The sequence below is a fragment of the Lampetra fluviatilis genome, chromosome 46 (assembly GCF_964198595.1).
Source record: "Lampetra fluviatilis chromosome 46, kcLamFluv1.1, whole genome shotgun sequence".
Classification (NCBI taxonomy): domain Eukaryota; kingdom Metazoa; phylum Chordata; class Hyperoartia; order Petromyzontiformes; family Petromyzontidae; genus Lampetra; species Lampetra fluviatilis.
The window spans coordinates 1814398-1835429 of record NC_136320.1 but is presented as its reverse complement, the minus strand read 5'-3'; the positions used below and the strand labels follow the sequence as shown (position 1 = coordinate 1835429).

General features: G+C 56.1%; 1 protein-coding gene across 24 annotated transcripts in view; it reads left to right on the top strand.

The window, feature by feature from the left end:
* The window catches only part of PTPRD (protein tyrosine phosphatase receptor type D), a 214913-nt gene that overhangs the window by 129734 nt on the left and 64147 nt on the right, over positions 1–21032 (top strand). For all 24 annotated transcript variants that reach the window (XM_078876899.1, XM_078876908.1, XM_078876909.1 and 21 more), the window contains exon 5: positions 18322–18510. In XM_078876899.1, coding sequence (XP_078733025.1) covers positions 18322–18510 — 189 coding nt within the window. The remainder of the gene's footprint in view (positions 1–18321; positions 18511–21032) is intronic.

The following is a 21032-nucleotide window of genomic DNA, read 5'->3' as shown; positions in this document are numbered from 1 at the left end:
ACCCCATCGCCGACCCTGCTGCTCGTCCCATTGCTCACCCTCCCACTCGTCCCATCGCTCACCCAGTCACTTATCCCGTCGCGTCTCGTGCTGTCGCTCTTCGCCCGCTGCCGCGTGTTCCCGTGGGCTGTGCGGCAACGCACGCTGCAACCGCCAACACCCCCCTCCCCCTACCACTGTGTTGAACATCCATGCTCTCTGAAAAAGGACCATAGCCCGAAATGACGCCTGTTACGTACGTTTAATTTTAAGGTCACGGCGTTGTTATTGGCGAACGTGTTTGTGTGTGCTCGTGCGCCGATGTCAACGTAGCGTCACCAGGTAATTTGACACCGCCTGTATATGTTCACCCTGAACATTGACGCTCATCCCATCGCTCACCCCACGTCGCTCACCACCACCCCGCGCCTCTGCTCATCACGAGTGCCCACACTGTGTGCTCGCGCCGTGGAGGAAAAGAACCCGGTGGAAAAGCGCATTCCGGCGAATGTCCAACCACTCGGTGAAAATCCGGCCGGGCGCTGTCACCGTCCGACGCCGCAAAACCCGGGGGGTGGTCGTTGACGGCCTCCTCGACCTGCAGCCGAAGGGAAGGAAACTCGGCGGCCGCGCGGAGGCAGAGAGACGAGAGAAGATTCACCTCCACGGCGGCGGCTGTGTGAAGCCCTCGACGGACCCGGCGATAAACTTTTTTTTTTTAAGAAATCATCGGAGCAGTCGCATCGTTGCGAGAGAGAGCTGTGCGACCTTGGCTGTGTAGACACGGGGCGAGGTGACAGAGCGGCGGGGGGGGGGGGGTGCGACCCCCTACAGCCGTGCCCTTCCACCCTGCTGATGGGGGGAAGGGGCGTTTGGGGGGGGGGGCGGTCGTGTGGGGGGGTGTTAAACGGTTCCTGTTTAACCGTTTACAGCCGTGAGAGAAGGCACACGCAGCGCCCGCACGATGTGGGGGGTAGGGATCGGTAGGGGGCGCGGGGGGGGTGGCTACGTGTGCGATGGGGGATGGGGGGCGACGAGGAGGAGACGTCGCTGTCGCCGCGGGCGATTGCGGAGGAGACGCGTTGACGGGCGCTCCCCGAGACACGGACTCCGCCATCGCCACCCCGCCGCTCACTCGGCCTCGTGGGGTCGCGCGTTGTGCCGGGAGTAGCGAAGGGCCCCCTCGTCGTTCGCGCCGGCTGTACGCACACCGGCTTGCCCCCCCCCCCTTCCCCCTAAGGGCTTGCCGTGTGTCTCCGTAGGCCCTCCCCCCAGCTGTCCCCACTGCCCCCTCCCTTACCTTCCACTCACCCCCCCACTCCATGACATGTCAAAGTTCATACCAAATAGCACGCGGCGGTACAACTCTTTAAGGTCTCCGTTGTCACACTCTCGTTGGTATTGTCCTCGCAGTTGTTCTGCCCGGAGTTTTACACCAACGATGAGCAACGTTTGGTGCTGGCATCGCCCTCGCAGCGCAGCGCAGGGCCATCGCGTAGGAAGGCGCCGTTTCTCACGGGGGCTGGTCTCGCCGTGAGGTCTTTGCTTCGGTGCATTTGCACGCAACATTTCTCGTTTGACAAACTTGGAGCATGACACCCTGGCGCACATGACCTATTTTTGTCCATTAACTTGACGGAATTAGCCGGAGCGACCGCTGGTCTCAAATCGCAAACGTCTGCAGCATAGCGGCAAACGCGCCACGTTACGGCCAAAATACCGGCATGTGGGTAGGTGGGTGAGCGGGTTGGTGGTGAATTTGCGTGTGTGTCCGTCTGCGTACTGATGTGTGGGTGGGTGAGTGGGTTGGGGGTGAATTTGCGTGTGTGTCCGTCTGCGTACTGATGTGTGGATGGGTGAGTGAGTTGGTGGTGAATTTGCGCGTGTGTCCGTCTGCGTACTGATGTGTGGGTGGGTGAGTTGGTGGTGAATGTGCGTGTGTGTCCATCTGCGTACTGATGTGTGGGTGGGTGAGTGAGTTGATGGTGAATGTGCGTGTGTGTCCATCTGCGTACTGATGTGTGGGTGGGTGAGTGGGTTGGGGGTGAATTTGCGCGTGTGTCCGTCTGCGTACTGGTGTGTGGGTGGGTGAGTTGGTTGGTGGTGAATTTGCGCGTGTGTCCGTCTGCGTACTGGTGTGTGGGTGAGTGAGTGAGTTGGCGGTGAATTTGCGTGTGTGCCCGTCTGCGTACTGATGTGTGGGTGGGTTGGTGATGAATTTGCGTGTGTGTCCGTCTGCGTACGATCGCCAGCGCCAGTTAAGTCACGCGGCTGCGTTCCCCATCCTCTGCGGATCGGCTGTGATGATGGCCCCCCCACCTCCCCCTTGAGTCAGGCGCAAAAGATCAGCGGCAATCGGCCTCTTTGCACTCGGGGGCAACGACAGCTGTGCTGGTGGCGGCGGGGGGGAGGGGCGAGTGGGGTGGGGAGCGGCGATGATGGTGCAGGCGATGGTGACGAATGAGTTTGTTTAGTAAAGTGGTGGTGGCGGCGGTGGTGGCGAAGCTGGAAGTTGTCGAGTGCTCATGTGGCCTTGACGGGACAGCTCCCAGCTACCGCCGCCGCCGCCGCCGCATTAGGAATTCGGGAACTCCGGTTGACGGTGCTCGGGCCCCCACTACGCCGATCGCCAGCGCTGCAGTTACCTCGTTTGATCGCCACAGAGGTTATTAGCCCCCTGGTGGCGGCGTGGGGGGGGGGCGGGCTGGTCAGTGATTTAAAGTTTGAAAGTGGCTATCCAATCATTGGCCGGATTATAGTCTAATCCTTCCTTGGTTTTCTGGGTTAGGGGTTTAGGCGTAGTGATATTGGTTATGGATAGTTTTGGGGATTAGGGTTACAGTATTGGTAAGGCAACAAAACAGGTGTTAAGATGTTAAAACACCAAACTGAAATCTTTTACAAGGAATCATGTCTGCATTAACCACAATGCTTGTGGTCAGAAACCTATTATCATATTTTGGTACTGGCAAAGGAGGTCCCATGATGTAGAATTGTAGATGCTCACCCCGAGCTCTCATTACTCTGATAGTGCATTGTCTTTGGGCTATACGCCTTTTGGCGTCCTCTGGTCTAACACCGTTTGAGACGAGGCTAAAAAATAAGCTGTCTCTGGTGTGGACCAATCAGTTTCAAAGACAATGCATATATTCTCGGAGAATGTTTTTTGTTTGCATTCTGACCACAAATATTGTGGTTAATGCAGACATGATTCCTTGTTAAAGGTTTCAGTTTGGTGTTTTAACATTTTAACACCTGTTTTTGTTGCCAGAATAAAGGGGAAAACCCCATTATCATATTTCGGTAATGGCAAAGGAAGTCCCATGAGATATTGGTAAGGGTATAACTGTATGGGTTTCGGAAGGAGTTGGCGATTAGGGTACGGGTTAGGATTTAGGTGTCCGAATTGATAAGGTTAGGGGGTTCGGGGGTTCGGGCTTTAGGGTTTTGTGGTTAACCTGCAAGGGTTCTGGGTTCAGGATACGGCGTAGGGGTTTAGGATTGCCGCTTGTGTTTGGGGGCTAGAGCCCGCGCCGGCTGATGTAGCATCATCAGCCCAGGCAGCCGCGGCGACTGCCGCCGCCTCTCATCATCGCCCGCGGCATCACGGGCATCGCGCCGCGTCCGCGCATCAGGCCGCAAATCTGCCACGTTGGGTGAAACACGCCGGGCCGTTAAATTACGGTCGATAATGCACCGTCGCCGGTTCTTCCGCCGAACAGATTAAAGGCCGTGATGCACGGTGGGGGGTGGCAGAGGGTGGGTGGGAGGCAATTTTGGAGCAATTGACGCCAGAAATCATCGGCGGCGACGCGCGTTCGTTACGTGCGACCCGCACGGTTGTGGCCGTGGGCCCCGAAAAGAGAAGGGAGTTTGCGTGTCGAGTTGGGCTCATGGTTCCAACGCGAGAGACAAAAAAAATTTCGATTTAAAGCTTTCGTGACTGCAGGGATTCATCTTCTTGGTTCTTTCGGTAAAGTCACGTAGAATGGAAATAAAATAATACAAATTCAACATAATAAAATAATTTTATTATGTTTTACTTTTATTATTTTATTATGTTTTATTATTATATTATTTCCATTCTACGTGACTTTACCGAAAGAACCAAAACAAAAACATTTTGCTTGTTTTAGCACGAGACTCGGATATATACGTGGGACTTTATTTGAGCACGTCTGTCGGCCGAGTCGCGCAGCTAAAGCCCGGCTAAACGGGCTTTACTTGGGAAAAAAGCTTCTGAATTTGATGTTAGGGTATGCCTCTACCCTGTGCGTGACAACCAATCAAACCACAGGCCACACATTTGTTTTGCGAGACCCAAGCTGAAAAAAGTGTCGCTTTCCGATATGCCCAGGTGTGAGCGTTGCCTCGACCATGTTTGTGCCAGATTTTGGGCTTTGTAAACCCCGCCCCCTCTCCCCCTATGAACATCAGAAGCTTCTCTTTTAACGCTGCCTCTTTGCCGACTGCCTCTATCGACATCAACAAAAAACCTCGTCTTGCAGCCACACGCTTGGCCAATGCTACAGAAACGCACGCGGCACTGCGTTGCAATGCAGCGCATCAGTCGCTCGGTTACAGTCGTCGACATGGATTAGATAAGCTACCCATAATGCCTCGTGACGTGAGCATAATTCATTTAATCTACCCTGTTGCATAGAGGTGGCGAGACACCAAGGGGGGGGTCTCGTATGGAGCAGGTCCCCACGAATACATTTAACAGAAGAGCGTGTTCACCCTGCCCAAAAGCTGGGGGGTGGGGGGGGCAGGTGCATTTGCCCCCCTAATGTTTCCTTCCACCGATGTTCTCGAGGCAATGCGCCCGATGCGGCTGCTCTGAACCTGGGCCCGGACCTCGCAAGAGAAGCGCTGAACGGCAGCGATCCGGCAAGCTCACCCTGTGGCCTCTCCTGAGCACGGAGGGAGGGAGGGATATGAAACAACAGCTCCAATCGAGCGTTTGATGCTCTCTCTCTTAACCCAGCCGTGGGGCTTTGATTGGCAGGCTCGTGTCCCGGCTTGCAGTTTTCGAATTATATATATACTTTTTATAAAAAGACCAAAAAATATAAATAAATTGACTCTTTCTCCCAGAGTATCGCCACTGTTATCGTCGCTTCCATCGCTTCCTGTCCGCGCCGCCATCTGCTTGCGGGAAAATGAATAACGCCCGCCCGCCCGCCTGCCCCGCGCAGCCCTCGGAAACGCACACCCGTGGCGGCGGTGGCAACGGCGCGGGTGGTGAGGAGTGAGGGGTGGGGAATGTGCGGGCGGGCATCGTGGAAGGCATTCCGCCTCGGCCTCGTGCTCCTCGTCCGCGCGCCCCGCTCGATCGGCGGCGCAGCCGCGGTCGCCTGATAAGGAGGGCTTTTTGAGTTGAGGGTGTTGAGGTCACGAGAGCCTTGCGCTTCGACCGGGTGTCGTGACCGCACGAACGACCGTCGTTCGACCGCGTCTCTCGAGTGCACGGCGGTGAAGATTTTCACCCCCCCCTCCCCCGGGTTAGCGGTGACTGGCATCGCGATCCGCAGACTCTCGCACGGAGACCTATAACACTCACACGGGAACCAATAGGGATGCAGAGACACCCACAGAAATGTAGCATTCCATAGATAGACGTAGATTTGCAGAGACCCAGATTGCATAGAGACACCACAGGGCCACACAGACTAGCCCTTTGTTTATCCAATAACGGCGTCCTGAGTTTCAAGACTCTCCTTTTAGAAGTTTTTTTTTTAAGCCAGGGTCTCAAATATCAAGAGTTGATGGTCTCAGCATCATGCGGTCACCAGTGATCCTGCATCGTGACCCATAGTCCCCATGTGAGTCTGTGGATAGACTAACATTGGGTCGACACCCGTAGCCTTTCTTACGTAGAGACCCATGGACTCTCAACATGAGCACACAGGTTCTGTGTGACCATGGCACAGCAATTCGTAATGCATCGCGGAGCGCATCCTTCGTCGGCACTCCGCCCACAGCACTTGCCCCGACAGCCTGTGTGGGCCTCACGGGGGGGGGGATCTTTGTCTTTGTGTGTGTGGTCGGTCCCCCCTCGTCTCATCCCTCGGGGCACAAAGAGGGCCATTGTGTCCGCAGGCGTCCGCACAGCCATCATTCTCCAGGCCCTGTCCTGTTAACAGATTTTAATTTTGAGAGCCGCACGGAACAACAACACAAAATCAACACGAAACAAAAGGGAGACAAAGGTGGCCCTGAGAAATCCCGCATCCCTCCCCCCCCCCACACTCTTTCTCGGAGGCGTCAGCTAACGCCGGCGCAGATCTGCGTGCTCAGGTCTATGTGCGCAGGTCTACGTGCGGCGTGACAGCCTCTTGGCTCGCACACCGCTCCCGGACGTTTACAAAGGCCCGCGCTGCTTCGTATACACTCCTCCTGGATTTCTCCTGAATTAAAACCATATTTTAAGGCCACCACTCGGACGCTCTCCCTCCAGAGGGACTCTCTGGAGCTCCCATCAGTGGGAGGCAGTTTCGAGCACACGCGCACAAGCAATTGCGGATGCTGCCCCTTTACCGCCACCACCACCGCCACGGATGAGCGTGTTGAGCAGCGGTGGCGCTGTGACCGACTCGGTGGATTCACAAAGGGCTGCGAATTATTGTATCGCTGTACTCTGTGGTTCTTTCCGTAAAGTCATGTAGGTATAAAATGAAATCAATTACGACGTTTCGGGCGCGACACAAGCGTCCATCATCAGGTGGGACGCTTGTGTTGTGCCTGAAACGTCGTGATTCATTTTATTTTATTTTCTACCTACGTGACTTTACACAAAAGAACCAAAGAGTATGGATTCCTGCAGTCACGAAAGCTTCAAATCAAGATTATTGTATTATTATTTTAAATATAACGGTGATCATGATTAGAGTGGTGATCAGGGTTTAATTGCTGACCAAATATTGCCCAGGTCGCTGCGAGACTGGAGTAGGTGGTACGTGCCACAGCTTGAGCAAGGTGTATACTGGATGTGGTGTGCCGGGTCACGTACATATTTTCCGGGATGACGACCCGGACAGATGCGGATGAAGCGACAACCTTGGCGGTGATGACACCCGGGTAGCGATGTCACCGATGAGGAGAAAGTCGCTGTGGTAGCGAAGCATCGATGATGTCATCGGCGGTTGTAGTGAGATGTCCGTGGTGGCACGGCACGCATAACTCCGGCAGACGGGCATCGTCTAACCGCCCCACCACGCACGAGATGCCAGCCTCTGGAAAGTCTCCCATTATTTACTCCGGTCCTCCACAGTCCAGACCCCGAGTGTGCCGGTCAATTAAGCTGCACCAATCACGAGGCCCGGCCAGGGAGGTTGGATGAGGAGGAGATGGAGTCGGGGGGGGTGGAGTGGGGCTGGGGTAGTGGGGTGGGGGGGTGGGGGGGAAGGGGACGTGTGGGGCAGCATTGAACAGATTAAATTCTCCCAATCGGGGCACCAAACCCATAACTGTAATTGAAAGCATCTCTGCGCGATCGTCCGGCGCGTAATTACCGAGACAACCTGCAGAAGCCCGCGCGGAGATCGGAGATCGGGCGTGCGATTGGGCGGGGAGGAAAGAAGGGGGGGGGGTTGGGGGGGGGCTTTGGGTGGGGGGAGGTGCAAAAACGAAAAGATATATGGAGTTGTCGAGGGGGGGGAAAGGTGCATTAGGGGGATGTAATGAATACGGATGGCACTAGCATTGTGGGGTCCTGATTGATGCGACCTGGCTGCTGTTTGCATTATTAATACAGTTGTTGCACACCGCCGTCCTTCTCGCAAACCCTAAAGGTCGTTTTGCCTGATTTGACTTTAACTGTCGGCCGCTTGCCTCCGCCGCCGCCGCCGTCGCCGCTGGCCCGTGGGCCGCATGCGGAATGGGAATTAGGGGCCGGGTTTACGGCCCCTTCCCGCTGACGCCCGCGAGCGTCGTAATTTACACGCGCGGGGGAAAATCTGCAAAGCTGCGATGAGAGAGAGAGAGCGAGCGAGCGAGGGCTTGTGTGGTGGGAAATAAATAACCGTCCGTGGGGATGACGACGACGGTGGTGGTGGTGGTGGTGCCGCCTAGCACTGGCCAATATCGGGTTGCTGTCTCAACCCTTGGATGCGCGTGGGGGGGGATTTGATTTCGGCTGGGTTGGCGACCTCGAATATATTTCCGTACCTGGATTGCATTTCGGTAGCCCGACATGTCACCACACCCGCCGCACCTTTCGCTGTGGCCGCGGTTACACCGCTCGCATGCCACGCTTCTCTCGAGCCGACCGCCGACCCGGAACATATTCGGTCGGAAACGAAGCCCTGGCTGGGTGCGTATTGCGTCGCTGTCACTTGGAGTTTCTCTCCTCTCGATGATGTCTCGACAGTGGAGCGGAGAGGCATTCCGGCACGTGCTGTTTATCTGAACGGATGAACCACCGCCAGCCCCCCAACCCTCCCTCGGGCTTGGATCCATTTCCTGTCGTTCATCCCAAGTGATCGTCCCAAACCTCTTCTGAAGGCTCCATAAGGCCTCGGATCGCACCCCTTGACCCCTGCCCCCCCCCAAATTCTCACAGCTGGCACCTGTCACCCTTTTTAGGGGGGCTCCTGCCGCCCCCACCTGCCAGCCCTCACGTTCCTTGCCGCACGACTGCATCAACAACAAAAAAAACTAATTAGGAATAATCCTGCGGAAGGATGGATTCTGCGAGGCTCGCCAACGCGCACTCAAGTTGGATGTATTTATTGAGCGGAATGTAAGCGAGGTAGTCGCACAAGCTAAACATATAAATAGTCTCCTTTGCGTTGCTGGTATGTCTTCATGTTTTGAGCTACGCTCTCACGAATTTGTCTGCTTTGTATTTGGCAACTTCATCCCAAAGTTTTGTTCATATTGGATAAATAAAGAGTTATCGTTCTGCCACCCACCCCCCCTCACCCGCCGTCAGTGACACGCAGACAAAGCCACAGGCTGAGCTGAAACTCTTTCAAGCTCGGTTGGAAAGGGTTCAAAAACACCGGTGAACCTTTTTTTCTTGCGACAAATAAATCACCGGCTGTAATGAACCGCAATTCTGACTGGAGGACTGACACCTGGCTATGCATCGCTCAGGGACACACGGGGGGGGGGGGTGTGGGGGGGGAGTAGGAAGGGAGGGAGGGGTGGAAGGGGGGTGGGGTGGGAGTGGGGACGTCAAAAGGAGAAAACCTGCGGAAGAAGCACGTTTTCTGATTTAATTAAGCCAAAGGCCAAGCCACGTTTGGCTAAATCGGGGAACAAGAAAACCCGCCGACGCAGGCGCTTATGTTAAACAGGGTGCTCGCTCGAGGGCTGTGTGGTCGAGCGGGTGGCGATGTGGGGGGCCCAGCGTGTCAGCCACACTGTGCCTCTCTCTCTCACCCCGCCCCATGCGCCCGCCCGCCCGTTTGCCCGTCAGCAGGGCGCCAAATAAAAATTTTAACAAAAATCCACCCTCTTATCGTCCTCGTGAAAGGAACGGGCCACGTGGTCTGCACGCGGGTCCCCTCATGGGGCCTGTTGGTACGACGCCACCCCCTCCCCTCCCCCCTCTATAAGCCTGCACCGAATTACTGAACCACTCCCACGCTCGCGGCAGTTCTCATCGTAACAATGACATCTTACATCAACTTATCGGCGGTAATTCGTTATATCCGTGGTAATGAACGTATCGGTACGGGGTGGAGGCCTCCCCCGCACCGTGTCAGCCATGGGGGGTTGTGTGGTCCATACTTCACCACGCCGGTTCGGCGCGGGTTGGTGAAGCGGGGCGTGGGGTGGCTCGGTAGGCACCGGTCGGCGTGAGCCGCGGCCGGGAATCTGAGTCGGGCCGCCGGGTACGCAGCTGTTTGTGACATCAGCCCCGAATTGTAACAACCTCAAAATCTCGCTTGCACAAGTCCCGAATCATCCGTTCTCACGAGGACACCTCTGTGTGTGGGAAGTTGCTCCCTCGGGGTTATTTTACTGCACCGCGAAAAGAATCCAGAATGCCGCGTAGGATACGCCAGGGGGCCCAGGGTCACCGTCGCCCTCACCCTCGTATATCCCCCCCAGCCCCTCAACCCCCCCACCCCTTCTCTCGTACATTCCACAGTGCCCTCAGTTTGTATCTCCCGGCCCTCCTCTATTTCGAATCGGCTGCCAATCAGAGGGCGCCCTCTGGCCAGTTTGGCCATTCAATTTGATTCGGCTTACTCCTCAACCAATAGGAGCAAGCCCGGGCAGCTACTGAGCCTTACGAAGATTGCCAGTGCCGAGTTCAGGCATCAACGGTGGCGAGTTTACGCCGGGAGAGGTGGCGTTGTTTGTACAATGAATGAGGTTCGTCTTTCAACGACGCTACACCTCAATTATAAGCACGTGCCACATTGAAGAGAACGTTTGAGAAAACGCTACTAATGAGGTGGTGAAAGCTAGAGGATAAAAACAACATCCGAGCGTGCTGTTGGGTACGACCTGCCGTGTTTCAATCCACGTTGCTGCATGGGAGAGCTGAACATTCGTGTCCTGAAGCACGTGCAGCGAAACGTCGGACACCGTGCCGGATAGTGCGCAGCGGCACGACCCTAAAACGCGTCGCAGCACAACTTCGAAAAAACGCGACGCGGTGGTTTAAAAAGGATTCTCGAATCGCATCGTGACCTCTAAAATAGCGATGAGTCATTATCTCGTGAGCGGCGGGTGACCTTCCACGTGCCTAATAACCGCTCGCAAAATTGGAAAAACCCGACGGGGAAAGTGACTGCGTGGCTGTCAGTTCGGGGTTCGCTGCCACGCAGGAGGCGAGGCCCCCCCCGTGACACTTGACCCCTTGTTTTTTTTGGTAAAAAGAAAAAAAACTGAAGACATTTTTTTTTTTTTGCCCAGAGGTCACTCTCAGCCTTCAAAGGCGCTACTGCCAGGGACCCCGTGAAGTGCCCCGAGTCATGGACCGGACCCACAGTGACGGCAAGGGCCCACCACGTGTCGGGTTTCCGGTTTCGCCCTTCACGGATCGAGACGCGGAAACGTCCACCGCCTTGTGAAGCGGCAAATGATTGCCGGAGCCACCCCGCCGAAACGAGCGTTGGCAGGAATCGAGCGGTGATGAGCGAGTCACGCACCGGTTTATTTATGGCCTCCAATGATGGGTTTGGCCAATTTCGTCCAGGTGGCTTTTACATTTTCGGGCCGCAGTTACCAGGCGACGAAATGGGTTATCTCTCCCGATGCGTTTCCGCGTTGCGGCACACGTTCTCACGAACATCAGCGGTGGAAGCGGCCCTCCCGGTGCGCAATGCCCCATATCTGTCGATCCGTTCACCGCGACGGAAATTTGCAGGCACGCGATGAAGTGGCACGTGGTCATATTCTGCCCGTGCTGGGTCAATGTATTCTGCGTTTTTGAAGAGAAAGGCTCTGCAGTGAATCTCCCCTCTCTGCCTCTCTTGTGAGCGCCATCTCATTGCTCGGCACTGAAATGGCTTCTCCGGGCCCGTGTACCCATGCGTGCATCCTGGGTGTGCGACGCGTGATGCCGTGGGCCGGTTTGTCATCGTGGGGCCTGTACAGATGCTCATGGCGCTGGTATTTGATTTATCCGACATGATCATCGCTCCAGGTGACAAGACTCTGCTCTGGGCTCGTCTTGCAATTTGTCCCACACGTACGCACACAGATATACGTGGATAACCCTCTTTGCAAATTGAGGCAAGTGCCGGCACAGCACACGATGCGGTGGGTGGCCAGCACCACGCCCGGCCGCCTTTGTCTGCCAAATGATGACGTTTACACACTGCACTGGGTACTCGTGCAATGCTGAGTCTACCTAGGGGATGGCCAGGAACGGTTTAAATATTCACCCACTGTTATTGATCGTGGACGGGATATCGAACCCAGGCCGCCGGGTTCGTAGCACGCAACGCTAACCCCCCCCCCCCCCCACCACGGTACGGCGCATAAGGAGTCGCGAGCACGCGCGCCTTGCGCCGCGTACACGCGGGCACCGCGCGCACGCACAGACAGCCGCTACCCGCCTACCGTTTTCAAATCGGTTATGAGAAAGTGACACGAGCGAGATGAATGAGGGGGGGGGGGGCCCGCGCGCGTGCGAAGGTCGTTACCCGAGCGTGGGGGCCGGTCCCCCCCCCACCACCCCCACCCCGCACAGAAAAACCTCTCCCGTCAGCAAATGCTCGAAGGGAACTCCAATCGCGGCCGCTGCCGCAGGTGCCTTTTAAGTGTCGGGGCCGGGGAGAGAGGCGCGATGATATTGACGCAGTAAATCTCGCGCTCGTGGCCGCCTCTCGAGTTTCCATGCGAAGGAGCAGCCGGCGGGAGACCGATATAAATAAAGAAAAAGAAAGAAAAACAGCGCTTACCGCACGTGTGTGTGTGTTGAACTTGTTTCGCACCGTATGTAGCCAGTCGTGCTAATCGGAGGTGCGGGGAAGGACGACAAAACAAACGCAAAAAGCAGGTTGAAATCAAATAAAGTTTTCAATCTAGATTTACATGGCTATTGGGTCCCACCGTGCTGTACATAAACTCGCACCTGCCGTAGGAATGCGGAACTTCCACCACTGCCTCAGGACTATAAACATGAGATGGGCACCATTGCCTCAATGCTCAATTGAGAAGGACGTCTCCGTCGCTGCATGGATTCCGTGGCGCTTCTCAGCGTGCGTTGGTGTTCCTCGGAAGCGTTTGATTTGCCTTTAATTCGCGTTTTATTGACGGTGGTAACCACGACCCTCCGAATTCGCCCGAAGAAAAGGCTTATCGATTGTTTAATTTTATTTTTTTTATCGTCAAGCATTGGGTGACTCCTCGATCAATTTGCGCGGTTTTAGTTTTTTCTAAGTGTAGGTTCCTAATAGCTACACGACTCATCTTCTTGGTTCTTTCGGTAAAGTCACGTAAAAGGGAAATAATAAAAGAATAAAAATAAAACATAATAAAATACAATTCTCACGACGTTTCGGCCACAACGCAAGCAGCCGTCCTCAGGTGAAGAACAGGTCTGTGACTTTACCGAAAGAACCAAGAAGATGAATCCCTGCAGTCACGAAAGCTTTAAATCGAAAAAAGCTACACGACTGTATACTGAGATTTAACTCACATCGGCTCATCTTTGCGATAGTTATCATGACCCGCATATTACGGACAGACGTGCGGAGCTAATGCACGAACGCTTTCAACCTTTTTGAAAGGCATCGGCGAGAAGGAAGAATGGGAGCGAGAGAGTTGTGAATACATTAAAGAGAACCACATTTATGATATGGGCTAAGACCCTGTTTGAACGCTGTGGGAGTTTCCGCTCACTGCGGTGCCCTTTATACCATCACCCGTTACATTATGATAATTATTTTAAAAGTGAAATTGCATAGATCTCTTGGAAGGAGGGAGCATTGGGTGTACAATGCAAATGACAGATTCTGCATTCACGTGTCATCTCAGCGACGTCGGTTCTCGCTGTTGCGCTGCGCGGCTCTCCGACGCGCATGCGGATTGTTCTGCACGACGTTCGTCGTTTGGCTCCACGTGCTGGTCACGTGGTGCGAAACCTCGGCCGTCACGCCGAACATCGCGGGGTTGTGACCCGAGAGCACGTGGGAAAAGTGGCATGCGTCGTCTTGTTTGTTTCTTTTTCATTTCGAAATTATTTTTTTTTACATCTCTATTCGTATCGATCGGCGTCAGCGTCACGAGAATCCGAAATCTCACCGAGCAGTGCGAGGGGCAGCACTTCCCACTCGCACGGCCATAGGAGAGCGAGTTTCGTCACGTGACGGTCAAACAGATTTACCAAATCTCAGAGCTGATTATAATTATTATTATTATTATTATCAAAATGAGCGAAGAACCACATATTTCACGTCGCGATTTTCTTGCTGTGCCGTCGCCGGTGACCGCGTCGAGACAAATCCATTCGCTACAATTGAGAACGCGGTCTGTAATGACGGGCGGCTTGAAACATGGATTCGAACCCGTGATACCTGCGGTGTCAGATCAGCGCTCTGACCTCGGAGTCACCTAGTTGGGCCCTGCTCCACGTGTCACCTCGGACAGCACATGGAGCCTCTCCTGCAGAGGCGGTTGGGTGGGGGTGGCGGGATTAGGGAAACGTTTAAGGGATGCTGGGTCGCCGCTCAATTTCTGGCTCCAGATTTCGAGGTTTCTTGGAAACTCCCCGTCAAGGCGCGCTGCGGCGGCGTGTAACCCCCTAATCAATACGTCCGCGTGACTCCGGCGTGCCCATTGCGAAGGGGGCCCCGACTCCTTTTAATGTGCCCGCTCTCTCGTTAGGATCTCGCTCCCCCTCCTCCTCCCCCTCCTCCTCCGGTGATTCCCACTCGTGGCAAAAGGTGGCGGTGGCGCTCACGGTCTGTGAAGCGTTTCTGGTGAGGGGTGGGGGGTCGGTTTATAACGATGAACGTGGGAGGCAGTTCGCCTTGCAGGCACGCACACAGTGCGGGCATTAAGCAGCGCTAACAAACAACGCCCACGCTGTGTGTCTATTTTTGGGGGGGTTACAAAAAAAGGGGAGAGAGAGGGTGAGAGGGGAGGGTCCCCCTCGATCCGTTTGTTTTGTTTCGCGGTGTGAAGCGACTGAAGCGACGCTTTCAAGGCACGCCCGGGCAAGCGGGAGCACTCGTTGTAATGCGTCCCAACAGAAGAAGGGATTTGTGTTCAAAGCCATTTTTTGGTGCATCTAGCTTGCTGCTCCCTCTCTGTCGTGTCGGTCCTTTACTGGGTGCGGGGCGGTGGCCACCACGATGGGTCCGCGTGCGAGATTCTGTTAGACGCGAGTGGCAGTGAGGGCCGAGACACATTGTCGTCGTACCAAAGCATTGGCAATCAAAACTCTCATAGCTACCCGTCGGCTTCTGCCCCCCCCTACCGTCACCGCCAGTTAAATACCTTGCGAAGACAACACGCACGTTGGAAAGCGTTACGTAAGCCCATGCACACGCGGCCCCGATTAGCAACGGTTGGTTACGTACGGTGCGCAAGATATCTTCATCATGCAAGTACAAAAAAGATGCCCTTTGCAAGGAATCAAGTTTGCAGTATCCACGCGTGCTTGTGTTGAACGTGCAAACGAGACGTGATCCGATGATAATATATGGGCATTGTCTTTGAGGCTGATTGGCCTCCACCAGAGATATTAGCCTTCTTCATGGCTTAAGTCTCACCAGGGTATCTGTCGTATTGCCAGAAAGGGTAAAAACCTACTCTTGTTTTTCCTACTTTGCTACTGGCACAAAAATAAAGATCCCATGATACGTACTTAGGATCTTCCACCAACGTGTTGATCTGGCGGGTGACATGGCCGAGCCGGGAGCGCGCTTTCCGCCCCTTGCAATTGCGTTCTGACAAATCTATCCGAGCGTCCGCCCTGGTAAATACTGCCGAGTGTATTTCACCGCCCCGCTGTTAAATGTTTTAAAAGATTGGGTTGAAAGCTCACGGCAACATCGCCCCTTTACTGGCAGACTAAAAGGCGAAGCAGCGCCTTCACGATAGCCGCTTGCGCTGTCGCAATTGCGTGAATTCCAAACGTATTTCAATCACTATTATTACACACGCTGCACTGTGTAATTATAAAACCGCGTGCTGTCCCTCAGCGGTGGAGCAAGCGGCTGCTGGTTGAGGGCGGAGGGAGGCGGATTGCCTCCGCTCACCACCCCTCCGGGGGTCGATAAAATGAGTACAATCTTGATTTGAAGCTTTCGCGACTGCAGGAGTCCATACTCTTTGGTTCTTTCGGTAAATTCACGTAGGTATGAAATAAAATAAGTCACGACGTTTCGATCTCAACACAAGCAATCTTCACCAGGTGGAACAACCACAGCAAGAAAATGCTGATAGGCGAGAGGGCTGCCGTGGCAAGAGGTTACATAGGTAAGAAAGGGAGGAGGCAAGGGGAGAGAGAGAGAACATTAGTACAACTTTGTGGGATGGGAATGTGTAATTTCCCACCCACCGACTCTGAACGTTGAGCATCGGGACGCGAATGCCCGTTTTGAGCAGCACATCGCTTTGTTACGACTCGTTATGGTCATCACTATTTAATATTTAGTTGCATGCAACCTCCGAGGAGGAGGAGGATGACGCGTGACAAACGAGCGCCGGTGACATCATCGCTGCAAATGTCTCTCTGGCCTGGGATCGGCTTCGCTTCTCACGGTCCACAGGCCCATGACGTCAGCTCGCGTGCGCGCGCCCTAATCCCCCCCACCCCCTAAGGCATGGGGGGGTGTGGGCTAGAGTGGGGGCTTGGGGAGGGGCGGGGTGAGGGCTGGGGGGGCGGGGGTGAGGGCTGGGGGGGTGACACCTGGAGGAGGGGGGGGTACTGGGGTGTGGGGACGCGCCGGGGTGTGGGTGCGGTTGCCACCTGTCCTGGTTTTTTTTCACCCCAAATGGCTCTTTGTTTGTTGTGAGACAAGATTTGTGTTGAGTTTGTTGTCCTTTCCCCGCACCAACGTACATACAGGCATACAAAGAACCCCCCCCCCCCGCCGAAACGTTAAGCGGTCAGCAACAAACAGCAGCAATCGACATTGTCACGAATAACGTGTCACGCGTGTGCAAAGAGGGCGGGCGTGTCCAGCGCCACGCCTCGGTCGGCCGCCTTTGTCTCCCGAGTGCCGATCTCTCTGCGCCGTGGTCCTCGACGGCTCTCCTCCTCCGCCCGCCTGTCCGGCGCTCGTTGTCTCCGGCCCCGTGGCCCCGTCGCGTCTCGCTGCAGCAGCAGCAGGAGGAGGGGTCAATGGGGTCACGTCCGCGAGCTCGCGTCGCCGTGGATGTTTCGCCCGTGACCCCGAAGGCTTCGCTAGTCTGGCTGCTTTTCATCAGAGCTGCTCTGTGAGCCGTCCCCATCTCCCCCACCACCACCGCCTCCCCTCCAGCCCCCCTCCCCTCCCACTTCCCTGTACACAGGCCCCCCCCCCACGCCCCCCAACTTGCCTCCATTCATCAGCCCACGGCATACACAAGAGCTTCAGCTATCTGGGAAATCCTTGTCTCTCAGCAACTCGCGACAATGTGACCCCGAGTGTGCATACCCGCGCAAGGACGCGTGCAAGCAAAAGCTGTTTGCGCGCGTTTATGCGTTCCCCCCCCCTCCAACACACCACTTCGTATGCCTCCGACCCCCCCCCTCTCGCCACTCCCGCTCTGTGCGCCCCCGTAATGCACCCCTCCCACCTCCCCTGCCCGTCACACTGCGAAGTCGCCCGTGTTTGAGTGACACCATTGTCTGCGGCGTTCACGCCAAGTTTAGACACGTCACCTTTTTGTGCCCCGACGGCTTTTTTTCCGTGTGTGCGTGCGTGCTTCTGCACGTGTATGTGTGTGTTTGTTTGCACGTGCGTGTGTGTGTGTTTGTGTGCTCATGGGGAGCGGTAGTGTAGCGGTTAGCGCGCTGCGCTATGAACCTGGCGACCCGGGTTCGATTCCAGCTCACGGCTAACACCAGTGACGATTATCTGAACCGGTCCTGGGCCTCCCCTAGGTCGACTCAGCCTTAAATGAGTACCTGGTGCGGTGTGTAAACATCGCCACTGGGAAGACAAAGGCGGTCGGGCGTGGTGCTGGCCACCCACCCCCTCGTTCGTGTACCGTTCCGGCCTTCATAGGTGCTCGCTAACAGCACTTGCCCCTACAGTCTGTTAAGGCTATACGGGGGATCTTTGTTTGTGTGCTGGCAGCGGTGGTGCAGTGGTTTACACCGCTGTGCTAAGGGAACCCAGACACCCGAGTTCCATTGCCGGCCACGGCTGTTGTCAGTGGCGGGCGATGTCCGAACCGTTCCTGTGCCTTGCCGGGCACCTGGTGTGGTGTGTGTGCGAAACATCGGCACTCGGGAGGCAAACGCGGCCGACCCAGGCGCGTGGCGCCGGCCACGCCGCCCCTTGTACACGCATGTCACGTTATTCGTGACAATTTTGATTGGTGCTGTTTGTTGCTGGCCGCTAAACGTTTCTGGGGGTCTTGGTATGTCTGTGTGTGTGTTGAACTTCCTTCACAACGTACGTAGCCAACCGCGCCAATCGGAGGTGCGGGGGAAGGACAACAAACTAAACACAAAAAGCAGTTCTAAACAAACGAGTTTTCAATGTCAATTATTTAAAAGTGCATAGCTCCAGTGGCTTCCTAATATCGGAAGGAAGAGCGTTCCAGACGGCCACAGAAAAGCGTTCCAGCAGCGGTGGGGCCAGCGAGTTAGACGGCTGCGTGTCGACTGTGCAGCAGCAATCTTCGAGCGCGCGCTCAGCAAAGGCCGCGACCACCGCCCCATCTAACCTGCTGCGCTGCCACCCCCCACCCCTCGTCGCCTTTCGCCCACAGAGGACCAGGTGCCCCCCGGGTTTCCGCGCATCGACATGATGCCGCAGCTGAAAGTGGTGGAGCGGACCCGCACCGCCACCATGCTGTGCGCCGCTACGGGCAACCCGGACCCCGACATCCGGTGGTTCAAGGACTTCTTCCCCGTGGACACGCAGGCCAGCGCCGGGCGCATCAAGCAGCTCCGCACCGGTAGGCGGTCCTCGTGAGACCACCCCTCACCCCATCGGGTGGGGGGCACACAGGGGGGGGGGGGGGGCGGGGGTGGGTGGTGGAGGGAGGAGGAGCGGTGGGGCGGAGGCCCCGGGGGGGGCAGTCGCTCCGCCATGTCCGTGCGTTGTGGAAGGTGGTGGTGATGTTAGAGGGTCGGGCAGTAGTGGTCGCGAGGGAGGGCCCATTTGAGCGGAGTTCATGGGGAGCTTAACTCAAGCCCCTAACCCTAAATCCAACCTCTATGACCCCAACCCCTAAACCTAGCCCTTAAGCCTAAACCTACCCCTAAATCATAGTCCAACTCTGTCTCTAACCCAAGCCCCGTACCCTCAATCTAACATATTACGCCCAAATATAAGCCGTGAAACTAAACCCTATCCCCTGATCCCTAAACCACAGCCTAAAACCCTAAGTCCTAACCATTAAACCATCATCTCTAACCCCATAAACCTCTAACCTCCAAACCCATCCTCCAATTCAACCCTTTTAAGTGAAAGTGACGCTCCCTTTAAAAAAAAAAATATCAACTGCAACCCAAGGGAGCTTCTTTGCTACAGGACATCAAATTTGCTCCGTAATTGGCGGTGCAACTCTGCGGGGACCGTGGTGCCGCACAGCCGGCTCCGTCACAAACCCGAGCGGCCAGGAGGGAGCGAGCATTGTCCACGACGAGCCAGACATTCCAACGCTCGCTCGCTCGCTCGTCCCGGTGCTTCGTATTCGCCGGGGCTGAATGCAGAGCGCGCGGCGCAAGTGCGCTAGTGCAGAGATGACTGCGATTAGATTCAGGGGCCCGAACCGTATCTCTGGCCGCGGCCATCCGAGTTCGTTCACTCAATTAGATGAGCACCGGCGCTGGCCCCGTCCCCTGGTTGCCGATCTAAATGGCGCCGCGCGCGCTTTCAGGCAGAGACCTCCGGGTGAGTCCCGCCGAGGTCCACCTAATATAATCCTCGCGAGGCCGCGCTGTTCCCCGAGCGATTGCGACGTGGCCGGCCTCCCGGCCCGCCCCCCCCCTCCCCCGGCTCCTTCTCTGTGCCAGCACCAGGCCCAGGCGGGGGAACTCGTGGCCCACGAGGTGAGAGCTCGAAAGCGGCGCTCCATCATTTTATCGCCACGTTCTACCGCACGTTATTTGTTTGTTTCATTACATTAGCGAGCGTGAGAGTGTGCTCGAATTATCCCCTAACTCATTTTTATGTTTGCGTGCGCATGTGATTTTTTTTTTCTACTCCCACCATCCAGTTGTTATGTTTCCTATGAGCATTAGAATTGAATTCGCGGGGAGAAGATTGAAAACGATTACAGGAGCTGCTCAGTTCATTACGGCCTGGGCTGTGCATAACCACCAACCGCCAAGCGCAAACTCCCCCCCCCCCCCGCACATCCCCATCTCCCCCACCTCCTCCACCACCCCCTCCGGAGCACGGCGTTTGTATGAAACGTCACCGCCATCGTTTATAATGAAGGAATGAAATTACGCGCTCGGCCCCCGTGTGCCGCCGAGCGATGAGAGAGCATGCGCGGGCACAACGGATTGAGCGCCACTCGCCGAGCCGGAATTTAATTCGAGGTTTCGCGAACGTCAAAATAAAAACTTGCCGCTCCAAACCCCCCCCATTGCGGATCATTTTGGTTCAATAGTTAGTGGCCCGAGTCCCCCGCCGCTTACGATCTCGCCCCGCCCCACCCCGGGGAGCGCTGGTCCCTGCGTGGAACCCACGAGGTCCCCGCGGTTAACCCGGTGGTCCACGTTGAGCAGCCGTGCAGCGATCGAGCGGGTGCAGGCGGTGCAATTGCACCCGTGGCCCACAGCCTCAGGGCCGACAGCCTCAGGTTCCGGGCAACAAAGTGGGGGGTGAGGGAATCGTACAGGAGGGGATTGGGGGGGGGCCCTAGGGAACAGTGTTGACCGCGCTAGGCCGCTGGGTAGGGCGTTAATCACTGCGGCTCCTAGAGCCAGACTAAGGCTGCCAAAGGGGTTCAGTGTTAATTCAGGAGGCTTGGAGAGCCGGACTAAGCCTCCCCTGGGGTTCAGACAGCGTGCAGGTGGCGCTACTGTGCCAGGACCCACGGGCTATGAAGGCGGGAATTGGAGGGGGGGGGGATGGACAGCAGGGCCAGAGTGGGGGGGGGGAACGATTTCACTCCCACACCACCCTGAGCACTCCGAGCCCCGCAGCTCCAACACAACCAGCGGCGAGGGGCCCGGCGTTCCAGTCAAAGCCGCCCTCTTGCGGACCCATCGAGGGCGTCCGAGCCCAGACAAATCGAGGACCATGGCCCCTACGGCCCCGATGTTATGGTCCCCACCTCCCCCCCCCGTCACCTTTGCTCCTCGAAGCGAGAGAAAAAACCCATTTGCGGAGAGGGTTACATCCTTGCTACCACCTTTGCTCCCCCCCACCCGCCCAACTTCCCCCTTGCTCCGCATGGCCTGCTCCCAGCAGTAGACCGCACGGACCGTAACGGCGGAGTGCGTGTGTGTGTGCGTGCTTGAC